At 52.1% G+C, this 16,552-nt stretch overlaps 1 protein-coding gene across 1 annotated transcript; it reads left to right on the top strand.

Moving 5' to 3' along the window:
- Positions 1–1,823: 1,823 nt before the first annotated feature.
- CRYBB2 (crystallin beta B2) lies at positions 1,824–16,081 on the top strand. The gene is made up of 6 exons (XM_006055579.4): positions 1,824–2,868; positions 6,947–7,026; positions 9,809–9,927; positions 12,439–12,571; positions 13,838–13,980; positions 15,827–16,081. Exons 2-6 carry the CDS (start codon positions 6,973–6,975, stop codon positions 15,993–15,995), a joined length of 618 nt encoding a protein of 205 aa, XP_006055641.1. The 5' UTR covers positions 1,824–2,868; positions 6,947–6,972; the 3' UTR covers positions 15,996–16,081.
- Positions 16,082–16,552: the final 471 nt, after the last annotated feature.

The raw sequence follows: 16,552 nt of genomic DNA, 5'->3' as shown, positions 1-16,552 counted from the left end.
GTCGGACACAACTAAGTGACTTCGCTTTCACTTTTCACTTTCATGCATTGGAGAAGGAAATGGCAACCACTCCAGTGTTCTTGCCTGGAGAATCCCAGGGATGGGGGAGCCCGGTGGGCTGCCGTCTATGGGGTCGCACAGAGTCGGACACGACTGAAGCGACTTAGCAGCAGCAGCTTTTATCTGTAGAACAGATAAACAAGGCCCTGCTGTTAGCACAGAGCTGTAATCCATGGCCTGTGTTAACCATAATGGAAAACAATATTTAAAAATATATATATATAACATGTATAACTGAATCACTTTACAGCGGAAATTAACACAACCTGTAAATCAACTGTACTTCAATTTAAAAAATCTTAAAAAGAAGGTGATTTAAGACTTTCAGCTTCCAGAACTATGAGACAATACATTTCTGGAAGTCTTTATGTAACATTATTTTTATTTTGATAAAACAGTCATAAGATTAAATTTACCACTTTAGCCACTTTTAAGTATTCGTTTTAGTGGCATTAAATACATTCACGTTCTCTTGCGATCATCGTTACCATCCATCTCCAGAGGTGTTTTTCATCTGGCAGAACTGAAACTCTGCACTCATGAAACCATAATTCCCCTGTCACCCCTCCCTCCAGACCCTGGCATCCACGATCCTGCTTTCAGTCTTTAAATTTAACTGCACTAATAATCTCATCTGAGTGGAACCATACTCTATGTGTACCTGGCTTCTGTCAGTTAGCATAATGTCTTCAAGTTTCATCTGGGTTGTAGTCTGTGTCAGAATCTTCTTCCTTTTCAAGGCTGAGTGACATTCCATTGTAAGGCTAGAGCTCATTTTGTTGATCCATTCAACTGTCAGTGAGCATTTGGGCTGTTTCCACCTTTTCGGCATTGTGAATGATGCTGTCATGAACAAGGGTGCATTATACAAATACCTGCTGGCGTCTCCGGTTTACTTCTCGTGGGTTCACTCCCAGAAGTAGAATTGCTGGATCACATGGGAATCCTATGAGGAGGGCATGGCAACCCACTCCAGTATTCCTGCCTGGAGAATCCCATGTTCAGAGGAGCCTGGCGGGCTACAGTCCATGGGGTCGCAGAGTCGGACACAACTGAAGTGGCTTAGTGCGCACATGCATGGAACCCTACGCTTAATTCTTCAGGAACTGCTGTGCTGTTTTCACAGAGGCTGCACCATTTTACATCCCCAATTCTGCCCACTAGTTTTGGGCCCTTGGTTTTGGTAGTCCAGGGAGCCAAAACAAGTCCCTACTATGTGTTGCACTGGGCTTTGGGGATATGATGGTGTGTGGCCAGGCCATTCAAGGTGGCGGTTCTCTTGGGACTTCTCTGACAGTCCAGTGGTTAGGACTTTGCCTTCCAACACAGGGGGGTGCAAGTTCAATCCCTGGTTGGGGAGCGAAGATCCTACACATGCTTCTCAGTAAAAAAACCAAAACATAAAACAGAAGCAATATTGTAACAAATTCAATAAAGACTTTAAAAATGGTCCACAACAAAAGAGTCTTAAAAAACCAAGATGGCTGTTCTCTTGTTCTCTGTACCCTTCTACCTTGCTCCACCAGCCCCCGCTTCAGCTGCACCTACACAGGAGACCGTGCACGTGCCTACCCTCTGCCCCAGCCAGGGATGGTTCTAATCCTGAGGCCAGAACAGCTCCAGGGGCTAGTTTATTAAACGGAAACACCTGGATGATTATTAACCCGAGGGGTTGTGGGGGGCGTGCCCAAGGGGCTGGTTTCCCTGGTAACCAATGAGCCCACGTGACATTGATTCCTCCAATCAAGGGAAGCCCCTCTCCTTCCTCCCCCAATGATGAGGAGCGCTGCCATGTTGCGCTGGCGTCTTGTCGCAGCAATTGGGGCTGCTGCCTGAGGACCCTTTCCTCCTGCCGTGTGAGGTCCCCTGTCCCATAATCGTTGACGTCTCTCTGTCTCCAGGTTCAAGGCTGGGCAACTGCAAGGCTCACTAACGGCTGTAAGAGGCTGAGGAAACTCATGAGTGTGTAGGCATCGGGAAGCAAGGACGGGGACGGAAAGGGGGTGACCTGAGGTGGCGCCCACTAGCACGAGGGGCCCTGAGTAGCTGACCACCACGAGAGGCGTCTTTCTCTTCCGTGAGATTGAGTGTGTCCTGTTCAACTCAGAGTCTCTTTCCAGTTTAAAGGTGGCAGCTCTGTGCTCGGGGTTCCTCTGACTGTCCGGGGTTGGCTGGTGAATACAGACGAAAGGGGAGAATTATCTGTCACATACTTGGGGGTTACCTGGTCGGGTAAGACAAGCCTACTCCCCAAACCACGCCCCCCGCCCCCCAGTCCTGGCCGCAGGAGAGGGCAGAGCAGCGATGTAGGGGCCCGGACCATGGCTACACGCCGGCTACGAGGCGTTACAACAGGTGGGAGATGTTACAAAATGTTACCAGAGTCTTCGAGCACCACAACCCCTGTTCGGGGTCTAGAACAGCCATGTGTGACCTACGGGACCCCCCTTGGACATGGATTGCGACTAAGGCCCATGAAGTCCAGGAATGGGCCATTAAAAATACCAAACACTGGCTTTTCCACCTGCTCTGCAAACTCAGCCGCTGCCAGACTGTGAAAAGACCCCTTAAACGTTGAGAAGGGAGCTTGCTCTCAGCATGTGGACCAGGAGGCTGACTCCAGCCTGTGAACTGTCACTGAGCAGCCCAGGATCATCGTCCCAGTGCCGTGCCATGATAACCCAGGACTATAGTCAACACAATCTGAGCTCAACTGTTGACACCAAAGGATCATTGTCAACCAAGAACTCCCTTTTGCCTTTTGCCCATGACACAGAATCTGCCCCCTGTTGAGCCTGAGACTGGCAGGTAAGTCCCTCTGGTTTGTCTTTGTTGCCTCCCGAGGAATGGGATTAGAAAGGGGTTTACAGATTTCACTTTTCCTCTCCGTGGCCCCACCTAAGGCTGCAACAGTAATTAACCTGGATGCCTACTGGAGAAAATGGGCTTCCCTGGTGGTTCAGTGGTAAAGAACCTGCCTGCCAATGCCAGAGTCGCGCGTTCGATCCCTGGGTTGGGAAGATCCCCTGGAAAAGGAAATGGCAACCCAGCCCAGTATTCCTGCCTGGGAAATCCCATGGACAGAGGAGCCTGGGGGGCTACAGACCACGGGCTGCAAAAGAGTTGGACGTGACTGAGCGACTAAACAGCAGCACCTCCGGTGGTCTGTTGTTAAACCAGTGTTCAGCGCTGCCGTGGGGACCGAGGGTGCACAGGCGGCGTGGTCCTGCAGGCAGGACAGAGACTCGGGCAGGTGAGGCTACCTCAGCGCTGCAGCTGCTTGGCGCTGTATGTCGCTTCATGGCTGTCCCTGTGTTGTGCCTGTTGAACACCTTACGTTTCTTCCTTGGTCTGAGTGGAGGGAATCTGTTCACAGACTGGGCGAAAATGGTGGCCTCATTGCTGGGTCCACAGCCAGATGCTGTTGTGGCTGTCTGCTGGACTTCAAAGAAAAATTGACCCAATGAGCACCTGGATTACTGGTGATGCTCCCTAGCTGCTGGTATCTGGATTGCATTTGTGCTGTTTGACTGCGGTGCCCTTTACCTGACCCCAGGGATATCGGGGAGGAGGGGCAGACCAGCGTTGTAAGGGTTGTACGGAGGATGTAGGGGAGACATGTATGGTGAGGCCACTCAAGATGGCTGTTCTCTTGCTTCCTGTCCATCTCCTGCTTGGCCAGTCCCTGCTTTACTCATGTGACCACCCAATCCTTCAATTACAGGGCTTCACTGGTCCCTAGTAACTGGTGAGCCCAGCTACGTCTCTTCCCTCTACAAAGGGCAGCCGCGTCCTTCTCCGAGTAGCTGGAGATTTCTGCCGTGTCCTGCTCCCTGTTGGACACACATGGCTCCAGGACGGGTTGGGTAAGATCATCTGTCCAGTAAACCACTGATGTCTCTGCCGCTGTCTCTGACTCTTTCTTTGGCCTTAAGGCTGAGTAATGACAAGGCTCACAGACCTTTGGGGTGCATCCCGATAGGTGGTCAGCCTGGCAGACCACGGCCTTGCCCTCATGATGCTTATCTGCCAATTGTAAAAACAGCAGGTGAATGAGTAACGTAACGTCAGGTGGTGAGGAGTGCTACACAGAGAGACAGCACGGGGAGGCTGGGGGGTGTGTGTGTACCGGGGGCATGGAAGTTGTGGCAAACAAGTCCCCTCACTCCAACCCAGTCTCCAAGCCCCACTGGTATCCCCTCTCTCCTGCCTGACCTTGGATTCGGTCAGCACAGACGGTCTACAAAGAGGGTGTGCATGCCAGTTAAGGCCAAGTGCCCATGGGGCAGTGACGGGGCTGGTAGAGGGGATCGAGAGCCCTCTCTAAACCATGGGGGTTGAGGATCCTGAGGGCACCCCACTGAGGAACAGCGGGTGCGGGAAAGTCAAGGGCCTCAGGGTGGCATTCCCTCTCAGCCTGGCTTGGCCAGCCCTCTGCTCACCCAGGCTGCCCAGCCCAGGCCCTGCCCATCTCAGGCCACCCTGGAGATGCATTAACCTGTTTGCAAGTCTTCTTGAAATACCACGACAGTGCGTTGTGCCCAGTCCCCTTCTGCTTCGAGCTGTCCTCCTAACCCGGCTTCCCAGGCTCATTTCCCCCCATCTCTGAGGACTTCGACTCTCCCCCAGAGCCTTTCTGGATGGTCCAGGCCCGGATAGGTCCCCTCCCTGACTCTGCCCCCTCAGACAGAGCTTTGCACCAAATCCATGCCTGATAAATATTTGTTGAATGGATGGATGGATGGGTGCTGGACCCTGCCAAACTACCTTCCTGTCCTTGGTTTTTTGTTGTGTTTTTTTTTTTTTCCTACCAGGGTCACTGAGATTTGCCTCTGTCTGCCTCCCCCAGGGCTCAACTGACCACACCAGTGAACCCAGCATGCCCCTGGGCCTGGCAGCTGGATGGCTGATGCATGCAAAGCGGGCATGTTCTTGCTCGACCGCCTGACCACCCTGGCGCGGCCGAATCTGAAAGCTAATGACATTATTGTGCAGAGACACAATGTCTGTGGGCATTTGCTGACCCGGCCTTTGGTGTGGGCTTAATCCTGCATTCTCCCCGCGCTTTCCACAGGGACGCAGCGGTCACCCGTCTTGGCACGGGCACTTCTAGGGAAGGTATAAATGTCACCTCCCGCCGGCAGGCTCCACGGGCACTCTCAGGGGCTGGTGTCACTGGTAAGAATGGCTCTCTTGCTCGTCTTGCCTTTTGCTCTCATCCTGCTCCCGGATGGAAAAGGTGGGAGACCTGGGTTCAAATCCAGAGGCTATCGCTTTCTGACCAGGTGACTTTGGGGCCAAGACCTCAAGGTGCTGAGCCTCAGTTTTCTTTTCTGTTCAATGGGGAGAGAGGCCAGGGTCCTAAAACCTCCTTTGCCGTGGGGCTCGGATACAGTGTAGGTGAGTGGTCCAGCACGGTGCCTGGCATGGAGCGTGTACTTTGGCGATGCTCTTTACTGATACTAAACGGTCTGTCAGCATCTTCATTTTGCCAGCAGAGAAGAATATGACTGAGGGTTTGTGAGTGGAAGGAATAAACCCATGGAAGGTTCAGCTTCACGTCTAGGGCGGTGAGTCAGTTCTCTCCACACCCACAAACATCCAAGGGACACCTGCTTTGTGTCCTGCCGTGGGGCAGGAAGCAGCCGCACATCTCAGGAAGCTCCCACCACAGGTGACTGAAGCTGGCTGGAAGGGACTCTAGTAAAGCTGTACTTGCCGCTGTGTACTGAGCGCTGAGCGGGTTCCAGGCGCTGCCGAGTGCTTATGGTTTTCTCTGTTCTGTACTTGGATCGTCCCAAGCTGTCCGTAGACGTGACCAGGCGCCATCCCGTCCCCATTTTACAGAGTAGGAAACTGAGGCACAGAGGGGACACCCTTCTCAGGGGTTGATGCTGATAAGTGGCAGAGGCAGCTCCTGAGCCGAACCGACTGAGCTTAACCTTTAGTCTGAGGGCGCCAATGGTGGGGGGCAGTAATGTGGGGCCTTGGGCGCAGGGACAGACCCAGAGGGCTGGCTTCCTAGGGGAGAAGGGCTGTTTGGCTCTCAAGCCGTTTAGCTGAATGTCCTCTTTTGGGAGAACATCTTGGCCTGGGCTGTGGTGTGGAAGGAGCTTCTGGAAGCCAGGTGTTACCTCTGGAGAAGGAACAGTCTCCCCTCCTCACTGGGAAGATGCAGGCTGGGTTCTCTGCCCCTCCTGCGGGAAGGGAGGAGAGACTTGACCGCTGTTCATACTTTTCTGATGTTCTCAGTCATTAAGAAATTCTGCTGCTGCTGATACATGTCTGAAGTTGTGTGATACTCATGTCTTTGCTTTCTTGTAGCCTGAGCTCCGTAATAGACGTGTGTACTAGTTGTAGGGGGCGGAACAGTGGTGGAGAGGAGCTTTCTGGATTCCGGGTGGTGGGGAGGGAGTCAAGGAGGAAGCTGAGGGTGAGGGACAGGGAGTCTGGGAACTTTGTGAGATTGCAGATTGGGAACTACAACCTGGCCAAGCATGGCCAGGGCATGAGTTTCCTCTGCCCATGGTGTTTTCTTTTACTCAAGAATTTCTGCATAATATTGATTGATAGATAAGAAATTGAGGTGTAGTAGCATCAATTGTCTGGGGCCACGCGGGTCCCCAGTCACGTTCTAGTTTCTCGCTTTATTTTTTAGTAGACCTCATTTCTTTGTCCCCCTTCGGAGCCGGCCTGGACACAGAGAAGCAGAGCTAGTGACGAACATTCAGGCAGACGCTGGCCGTCCCCTCTGCCCTCGGAGAACCTGAAACCAGGCGGGAGGCACAGAATAGGATGTGGGGCTGGAGTGACGGGGCTCGGGCCCCCCAGTGAGGGAGCCGAGGGCCTGAGGGGTCCTCACTGCTGCGTCCCCCGTGCCTTCCAGGTTACTCCTGCACGAGACAGCCCGCCATGGCCTCAGATCACCAGACCCAAGCGGGCAAGCCGCAGCCCCTCAACCCCAAGGTGGGTACCACGTCAGGGCACAGGGTGGCAAACACAGTCTCTTAAGACTCAGTTTCCCTTCTATAAATTGGGTTTGGTGGCTCCTTTTCTGGGGTCCCTCTCTCCGGGCCACATTCTCCCCAGCTTGCACAGTGGAGGAGGGTGCTGATTCAGAAGGCCCCTTCCCAGCCCATAGCTAGCGTATTTCTGACTCTGGAGACTCAATTTTCTCCGACTTACCCTGAACCCCATTGCCCAAGGGGGTCCCCAAAGCTGGGGTGAACCCTCAGCCCAGTCTAAGAGGGGGCTTGTGAATGGGTGGAGGGGTGGGCTTCCAGACTCCACACCTGCTCTGTGACCTGGACCAGTCACTTGACCTCTCTGAGCCTCAGGTTCCTCCTAAAAATGGGGAGAGTTGGACTCGGGCCTAAGATATCTGTGAAGAGGCAAAGAAACAGGCTCAGCCCCCTCTGCTTCGGGGGCCCTGGGCATGGAGTCCATCCTGGAACTGCTTTTTTGTCTGACTTGGGACCCAGCTTGCTCCATTCTGCCCCCGAAGTAAAGTAAAGGGGCTTACTTTCTAGAAGACAGATAAGTAAATAAACGAGTAAATACATAACTTCAAGTAATGAGAAGTGTTAGGAAGAAACAAAAAAAGTAGGGTTCTTCAGAGTCAGGGTGAACAAGGAACATATTAGCTAAGGTCAGGGAGGCCTCCTCAGAGGAGGTGACATTGGAGCAAAAGCCCAGGTCAGGTGAGGAAGTATTGAAAATCGGGGAATGGGGTAGGGGAGAGTGTTCCAGGCAGAGAGCATGGGGAGTGCAGAGGGCCAGGAGTTGGAGCGGGCTGGATGAGCTTGAGCAGCAAGAAGGCCGGGGGGTTGAAGCTTGGAGCAGCCATCCAGTCAATTTCAAATGGGAGCCACTGACGGAGTTTAATACTTCCTGGTAGCCATGTTGGGCTTCCCAGGTGGCTCAGTGGTAAAGAATCCGCCAGACAGTGATGGAGGCTCAGGTTTGATCCCTGGGTTGGGAAGAGCCCCTGGAGAAGGAAATGGCAACCCACTCTGGTATTCTTGCCTGGAGAATCCCACGGACGGAGGAGCCTAGCCTGGCAGACTACAGTCCATGGGGTTGCAAAAGAGTCAGACACAACTTAGTGACTGAACAACAAGTAGCCATGTTAACAAAGTAAAAAGAAACAAGGGAAATTAACTTTCATATATTTTACTAAACCCAATATATCCTAATGTATAGTCAGTAGAGAAATTATTAGAAGACTGTTTTACATTCTTTTTTTCATACTAAATCTTCAACATTTGATGTGTATTTGAAACTAACAGCACATTTTAATTCAGACTCGTTGCGTATGTTCAATATACATCTAGTGGTTGCTGAACTGGACAGTGCAAGTTGAAAGGATTAGGTAATACATAAAATTTTAGCATCCATCTGTGCATAAATAGCAACAACAATAATAATACTGAGCTCCTGGGCTCTCTGAGGCCTTTCAGATCCATGGGGAGGCTGTCCTTCTTCACCCTCCTTAGCCTGTAACCCTTGTCTCCCAGGCCAGGGTGGTCATAACACACTAGTCCTTGACTCTCATGTTCTGGATTCTTCTCAGCCTACAAAGTCAGCATGATTCCCCATTTCACAGTCGGGGCAGCTGAGGCTCAGAGCGATCGTGTGGCTTCCTCGGGTTGCACAGCTAGATGCAGCAGAGGAGATACTGGAGCTCAGATCTCCTGACCCATCCGTGGTCGAGTCAGTGAGCATCAACCCTGAATTGAGCCCATGGAATCTGAGCCCTGCTGGGCCTCCCTCCCTTGGCTTTGTCTGCTTTGTGTGGCTAATCCCTGGCCTGGGAGAGAGGGGCATGTTGACCCAGCCAGTGCTGAGCACATAGATTCTCCAGCTGCCCTTCCTGGGATCCTGCTGCCCTGAGCCCAGCTCTTCAGCCAGAGGCAGCTCCCAGGGGAAGTACATCTGACCCTGAGTTCTCTTTGCAATCATAAAAGGTGGCAGCTGCCCCCTATCCCCACCTGCTTCCCAGTTAGCACTGGCTATGAAGCTGCGGGCAGTCTTATCATTTTGCCGAGCTTCATTTTTCCTGATGGGGATTCTGCCAGCCTGTCCGTGAGCTGATGAGAGGACCAGATGAGGCAAGCGGGGTAAAGTCTTCTTAAGAGGTATCCCGAGGGAGAGGAAAGCTCAGAACCTATGAGGGCTTAAGAAAAAGGCATGGGTGTGCATAGTTTTATGGGTGAAGTGTGGGTGCAGGGTGGTACTGACAAGGGCAGGAGAAGCTTGAGCAGCATGGCTTACCTAGCATCTTGCTATTCCTACTCTGGCCCACAGACCAGTGGCACCAGAACAGTGCTCTGATGGAGACAGCATCAGACAGGCCTGGGCTGCAAGTTCAGCTCTGCCACCCACCCACTTGGGATCCTTACAGCATGTCCCTTAATTAATATGATTACCCCTCCCACACGCAGAGCAAATATGGTATACTAACCACTGTGCTCCTCTGAATCCTTCCAACAACCCCACGAGGTAGGTTCTGTCTTTATTTCCCATTTTACAGACGGGGAAATTGAGGCTCAGAGAGGTGAAATGCTGCCTCAAGGCCTCACGGCCGTCACTGGAGCTGGGACTATTGGACTCTGTGTTTGGTTTGTGATTTCCAAGCACAGAACCCTTCAGCATCCTTTGAGGCTCTCTGAGTCCTCTCCCCACCCCACTGCCCTGTCTTCCCTCTTCCCCGTCATGATGAGGGTCTGACTCTCTCCTCCTGTTGCAGATCATCATCTTTGAGCAGGAGAACTTCCAGGGTCACTCGCATGAGCTCAATGGGCCCTGCCCCAACCTGAAAGAGACTGGCGTGGAGAAGGCGGGCTCCGTCCTGGTGCAAGCTGGACCGTATGTACCTGGGCAGGGGGAGGGCCTCATCGGTCAGGGGCTGCCGGGTGAGGCAGCCGCACTGTGGAGCTGGAGGGATCTGTCCTGAGCTTCTAGACTGTGCGATCAGGGGACCAGGATTTGGGGTCTTGGCAGCCTTCGGAGAGAGCTTGAGTTTTGAAGTCAGACAGAGAGCTCGGTTTCAAACCCTGGTTCCACCACTTCTGTGCTGTTGGACCAGGAACTTCCCTCTCTGGGTCTCAGTTTCCTCCTCTGTAGGACAAGTCTAACTGTGTCCTCCTGGGGATGATGGGACGGAGCCCGTGTGAAAAGCCTGACACCCAGGTCAGCCACTTCGTTGAGGCAGGGAGATGGACACGGTGACTCCCATGGACTTCGGCAGAGCTGCCCGTCTCTGACCCTGGGACTGTCCTCACTCTGCTGGGAGGTCTAAAGCTGGATGTCCCAGCTCTGCGTCCATCCCTCCCTTCCCTGTTCCTGATGATAACTTGGTCTTAGTAGACTTGCTGACACATTTGGGGGCCAGCAGGCTTGGAACCCCATACCCAAGAAAGAAGGGGAGGTGACTGGTCTGGTCGGACAGAGCCATGCTCAGGTCACATAGTTGAGCACAGCCTTCAGGGTCCTGTCTTTGTGGTTCCCCAATGGTTCCTTCTTTGCAAGAGCCTCCGGAATCAGGTGGCCACCAGTGACACCCAACCAGCGGGTCAGTGAGTCTGGTGTGGGTCCTGAGTGACCTGCCCCACACCTCAGGGTTCACAGGGCATTCTGCAGAGAGTGAAGACCCTGCTTGAATCAGAGTCTGCTGGTGGACGACACAGCCAAAGGAACGGCCCCACCCAGCCCCACTAACCTGACGCACTCAGGACACCAGCCTGCCTAGGACCGTGTCTTCATGGACGGCCGAGGTTTAGACCATTGAAGAACAACATCTGATTTTCTTTTTTAGTATTTGGATGGCAGAATTTCTCAAATAGACTTTACACTTCTCTGCTTTCTTTTTAAAAATTTATCTTTGATACTTTTATTGTTCATTGTTTAACATTAAGGAGAAATGGCTTAGTGCAAAAAACCCCATATGACTCTAATCTTACTACTCAGAAGTAACCATGAAGATTTTGACTTTTGTTTGTATATACTTAGATTTTTCTCTGTATGTATTTCACCAAATACATATTAGAAATACATTTAATCAGAAGTCAGATCATGCTTTACAAACTGTTTTATAACTCATTTTGAAAACTTTGCAAGATATCTCAAATTCTTTCTGTGTCATTAAGGAGCATTTTATGTCGATGTTTTTGAAAGAGCTGTTTGCCTCAGTCACAGAAGAGGGAGGCTTCGAAGTGCATGTTCTTGGGCCCCCTCCCTGCCCCATTGAATCAGACTCTTGGGTCTGGAGCCCAGGAATCTGTATTGCACAAACCCGCCTAGTGATGTTTCTATCCGGTTAAGTTTGAGTCCCTGTGTTCTAGCTCATTATTTTTCATGCCTTTTTAACATCACATTACAGAATATTACCCAGTTTCCTCGACCAGGCCCTGCCAATTGGCTGTGTAAGTTGTTTCTGTTATTTGATATTATAAACAACAACATGATGAACATTCTTACCCATATGTCTGCAAGTTCTTGACAAATGTTTTCTAAGGACACGTGACCTAAAAGCAGAATTGCCAGATCAAGAGGGCAGGCATCCTCTTCTAAAAGCAGCAAGAAACACCATCTCCCTTTCTCGTAAGGACTTAGATCGCTGTCCCGAACATCGGTTACTGTGCCAGGCTTGATTGTTAGCCTCTGCGATGAACCGCCCCCAAACACCAGGCATCATGAAACCATGCCGCCTTTTTCTGACTATGCCCTTTCCTCTATTAGCCATGCCCTGTTGGCAGGCAGTCCTTCCCTTTAAGGTACTATTTCTCTCCTAGTGGATCTAAGACTGTTGGTGTTCTGTCTGTACAAAATGAGTCCAGAGACCACCATCAACAACAAAAGAGGAAACAGACCCAGAGAGAATGGGTATGAACAAGGTGTGTGAGCTTGAGAAGCAGTGATGTTCTGGAGTCTGTTCTCAGTGGTGAAAGCCAACCAGGCACATTTGTTCCCAACTCCGTGTGCAGTGATGTCACATGGAGGGCTTGAAATTGGCCACGTCCATGGAAACTGGCAAGCTGGATTTGTTTTGTTTTTGAGAGCTCCTTGTTAATTCACCAGTATACCACTGGCCCCAGGACATGGATTCTGAACATCTGTGCTTGTTGCTGGGTCATCTTTTAGGCTTCCTTTGTATTTCTTGATTGTGTTCCAGGTGATTGAAGCCAGCATGGTGCTGGGTTTTGAATAACTGAGGTGACACTGCCCTTGGATTCACTGTGCTTCGGTTTAGATAAGGCTGCTGCTCATTGTGATGAGCTGGGAAACTGTGAACTCTGGAGCCCAAGGGAGGAGCCAGGGTCCCACCAGAGGAAGTCTGGAGTGAGCCTGACCTGCTGTCTCTCTGTGTCTCTACTGCAGCTGGGTGGGCTATGAGCAGGCCAACTGCAAAGGGGAGCAGTTCGTGTTTGAGAAGGGTGAGTACCCCCGCTGGGACTCGTGGACCAGCAGTCGGAGGACGGACTCGCTCAGCTCCCTGAGGCCCATCAAAGTGGTGAGCCCCCGTCCCTCATCGTCTTCCTCTCTTTGCCCTGCTTAGAGCCAGAGGTCTAGGGACTAGGAAGGAGCCTTCCTGTCTGGCATCATGCCCCCGGCCGTGACCTTGCATAAGTCACTTCACCTCCCTGAGCCTCAGTTTCTGCATCTGCAAAGTGGGGATATTAGTATCTACGGCGTAGCCTGAGCGTGGCCACAGTGCACAACTTCAGGGGCTTCAGGCTTCATTCAAAGTGCTCCATGGGGTGCCATTCACATTCTAGTCTACGTGGACAGTGCTCTTCCGGTCTGTGCAACTCCTGTCACAGAGCAATTGCTCCCTAATGATTGCTGCTGTAAATACTCAGAGAAATTCTGGGTTTGGGGGTGGAGGAGAAGATAGCTTATTCTTGTTCATAGCTCATGCCCTTGTGACCTTTCAGAGCTTCTCGGATCCTGATTCTTCCTGGTGTGTGGTCTGCGAGGGCTAAGGGACCAGTGTTGCTCAGTTACACTCCCAAACCTCCCAGCCCAGCCTACTTCCCCGCTGCTTGATGCCAAATCAAACAACATTGGACTTAGCATTCTACAGACCTGAGTTCCTCTCCTGACGCTAGTCCTTCTGGCTGTGTGTGTGACCTTGGCCAAGTCACTTTCTCTGAGTCTCAGTTTTTTCATCTGCCAAATAGCGCTCAGTTGTGTCTGACTCTTTGGGATCCCCATGGACTGTGGCCCACCAGGCTCCTCTGTCCATGGAATTCTCCGGGCAAGCATACTGGAGTGGGTAGCCATTCCCTTCTCCAGGGGATTGACCCGACCCAGGGATCGACCCTGGGTCTCCTGCATTGCGGGCAGATTCTTTACTGTCTGAGCCAAGAGTAGCTTAAAGAAAGAATGCTAGATGGAGAGGAAGAATGTCAGAGGAACAGGAGAATGGGAAGATATGTGGAGGTGAAGGAAAGCCAAAATATTGTGTCTACTAGAGGCACGATATGCCTATGCATATGTATGTATCATGGTTACCATTTATTTTTAAAAAGGGGAGTTGAGGCTGTGGGAGGGAAAAATGCCATTTCAGAGTCAAGTACTCCCCAAAGTGTAGAAGCTGAGTGACTGCTACATGAAGGTAGCCCAGTAGAATGACCACTGTGGCTGGCCAATGTCATCGACACTCGAGTGGTAGGGGTCTCGGGCAGACGGCTGCAGGCGGAGCGTGCTGGTCCCAACTCCAGGGCACCCTGGGTGCCCTCGCCCACATTCCCACCCCCCTGCTCCCCATCCACAGGACAGCCAGGAACACAAGATCACCCTGTATGAGAACCCCAACTTCACGGGGAAGAAGATGGAGGTGATAGACGATGACGTGCCCAGCTTCCACGCCCATGGCTACCAGGAGAAGGTGTCTTCCGTGCGGGTGCAGAGCGGCACGTGAGTACACACTCAGCCCTGGCTCGCCCTGCCCCAGGAGCCCAGACTCTGAGCTGCTGAGCCCTGCTCTGCCCCGAGCTCTGGGGGTCTTGTACATTCCCGACCCCTGCCTTCCCATTGGAAAATGGGCATTGAAATCATCAGACGCCTGCACGTGGCTTTCAGTCCCTGTTTCATCCTGACCTGCCTTTTGGGCAACACCTTGCTTTTGAAAGAGAGAAATCGTGGCCTTAACCTCAACTCCGAAGAGCAGGATAGTAAATGTTGGGTGGGGGCAGGGTAAGGCAGAGGAGGGGGGTGGGGGGAGATCAGAAGGCTAGGAATGAATCGAGGGGTCTTTACAGAGCTGAGAGAGACAGGAAGCGCAGCACATGCTGGCCTTTCTCTGCATGCATTCCTGAGGTTGGAAATAGGAGGGGTCGTTCTCCACCATATTATATTTCTTCGGCACACAAACCTCAGTCACCATCATTGGGGAATTTCTCACTGTGAAAAACGTGGATTCTGTGGAGAATCTGAAGATGGACTTTGGGCAGTGGTTTGCCTGAGCCAACTTGTACCAGCTTGCAAAAGCTGACTTAACTTTTCAGAATTTAATGTGAGCCAGTTGTTTAATCATTGGTAACTTGAAATAAGCCATTGTAGACCTATGTACACCACAGAGATTGGAAAGTGTTACAAACAAAACTTTTTTTTCCCCCGAAGAGCACTAGTTTCCCAGTATATACTGGCTTTCTGGGGCTTGTCAAACTCTTAGAGTGTGCACAGTTCTGTATTCCTGAGCCCGGTCACTTACTCATCCATTGGTTCAATTTGTCAAGTGATGTCATATGCCAGGCACCATGATAGGTGATCAGTAATTCAAGGTAGGTTAAAGAGACCTGGCCTCGGTCTTGTGTAGCTAAAGGTCTGGTTGGAGGCAACTGTTCATAATTAGGAATCCATGCAAACCTAGTCTCCTTCCTTAAAGAAGGGGCTCTTGAGCTGAGGTCTCAAGAAAGTAGGAACTGTAGAGGTAAAGAGAAGGAAGGATGCTCCAGCCAGAATGGCATGTGCAAGCGTCCTGTGGTGGGAGGAGCCTGGTGAGTCCCCTGGGATCTGCAAGGGACAGAGTGGCTGGGCTGCAGAGATACAGTGGCTGGAGTGAGTGTGAGAGGCAGAGCTGGAGGTGTCCACAGGGGCTGGCCAGGCAGGTTCGTGGGGGCCAGGCCTGTGTGATGCCTCCTGGGGAGAAGACTGGAACAGTTTTCAGGTGCCCAGTGAGTGACCCCCTAAATGGTGATGGCTTCAAATGGTGGCAGGATCACGGAGGGGTCCTGGGACCTTTGCTCCTGCCCTTTGTCCTTGCTGGGGATTGGGTAAGAGGCCTGTCTTACTCTAAGCTTAAGTGAGCTTGAGATCACCGCTTCCTCTGATCCCAGTGCCAGGCCTGCATCTGGGAATTTCCCTGGTGGTCCAGTGGTTAAGACTTAGTCTTCCAATGCTGGGGGTGTAGGTTTGATGTGTGATCAGGGAGCTAAGATACCATATGCCTCAGGGCCAAAAAACAGAAACATAAAACAGAAGCAGTAGTATAACAAATTCAGTAAAGACTTTAAAAAAATGGTCCACTTAAAAAAAATCTTAAAAAAATAGTTGCTTCTGGAGGTAGTGAGCTCCGCATCAAGGGGAGGAAGAAAGCAGAGGCTGGACCCGGGAAGGGTGGTGGTGCTCTGCTCAACACCCAGGTAGTGTGGGATGATTGGGAGGCCCACCCTTCCTAGTGGCTGAGCCATCCCCCTCGTCTCTCTCTCCATCTGCGTCTCCTGTTTCCCCACGTGCCCTCCCCCAACCTCTGGCCCTGCAGGTGGGTCGGCTACCAGTACCCCGGCTACCGCGGGCTGCAGTACCTGCTGGAGAAGGGCGATTACAAGGACAGCGGTGACTTCGGGGCCCCCCAGCCCCAGGTGCAGTCCGTGCGCCGCATCCGGGACATGCAGTGGCACCAGCGGGGCGCCTTCCACCCCTCCAGCTAGTGCTCCTCCCTCGCCTCCTTCCCAGGGGCTGGCCTCTGCCCAGCATCCCACCAGACATCCTGGAGAGTGAATAAAGTGTGACTTGCAACTTACCTGAGGCAGCGTCTTTTTATCGCCTGTGGAAGCCAGGGTGCTGCGTGCGTGCATGCGTGTGTGTGTAAGGCAGACACAGAATGACGAGAGATCCAGAAAGTGACTTGGTGAGGGGTGGGACAACCTCACTGAGACTTCTCAGCTCTGCAGCTGCTTAGCTCTGTGACCTGGGGCACCCTATCCAGCCTCTCTGAGCCTCTGCTTCTTCACCTGACTTACGGCCCCCTTTGCCCCCCCAGTGACTGGCTTGGCTGACCTCTGAGTCCTTGTGTGGTTGCCAAGCACAGTCATACAGGGCACGTGATAGTTTCCAGACCCTAAAAAGGTACCCACTGCCTGCCGTTCCCAGAGTTGCCTTATCACCTTGAACCTGGGAGTTTATTTAAATCTGCCCAGAGGAGCCCCAAACCCTGTAACGCCCACCCCCATCCGGGAGAGAGGTCACGAAGACCCGTCTGTGTGTG

This window comes from Bubalus bubalis, chromosome 17 (assembly GCF_019923935.1).
Source record: "Bubalus bubalis isolate 160015118507 breed Murrah chromosome 17, NDDB_SH_1, whole genome shotgun sequence".
In the NCBI taxonomy this organism is placed as follows: Eukaryota; Metazoa; Chordata; class Mammalia; order Artiodactyla; family Bovidae; genus Bubalus; species Bubalus bubalis.
This window is presented reverse-complemented; position numbering and strand designations above follow the sequence as displayed.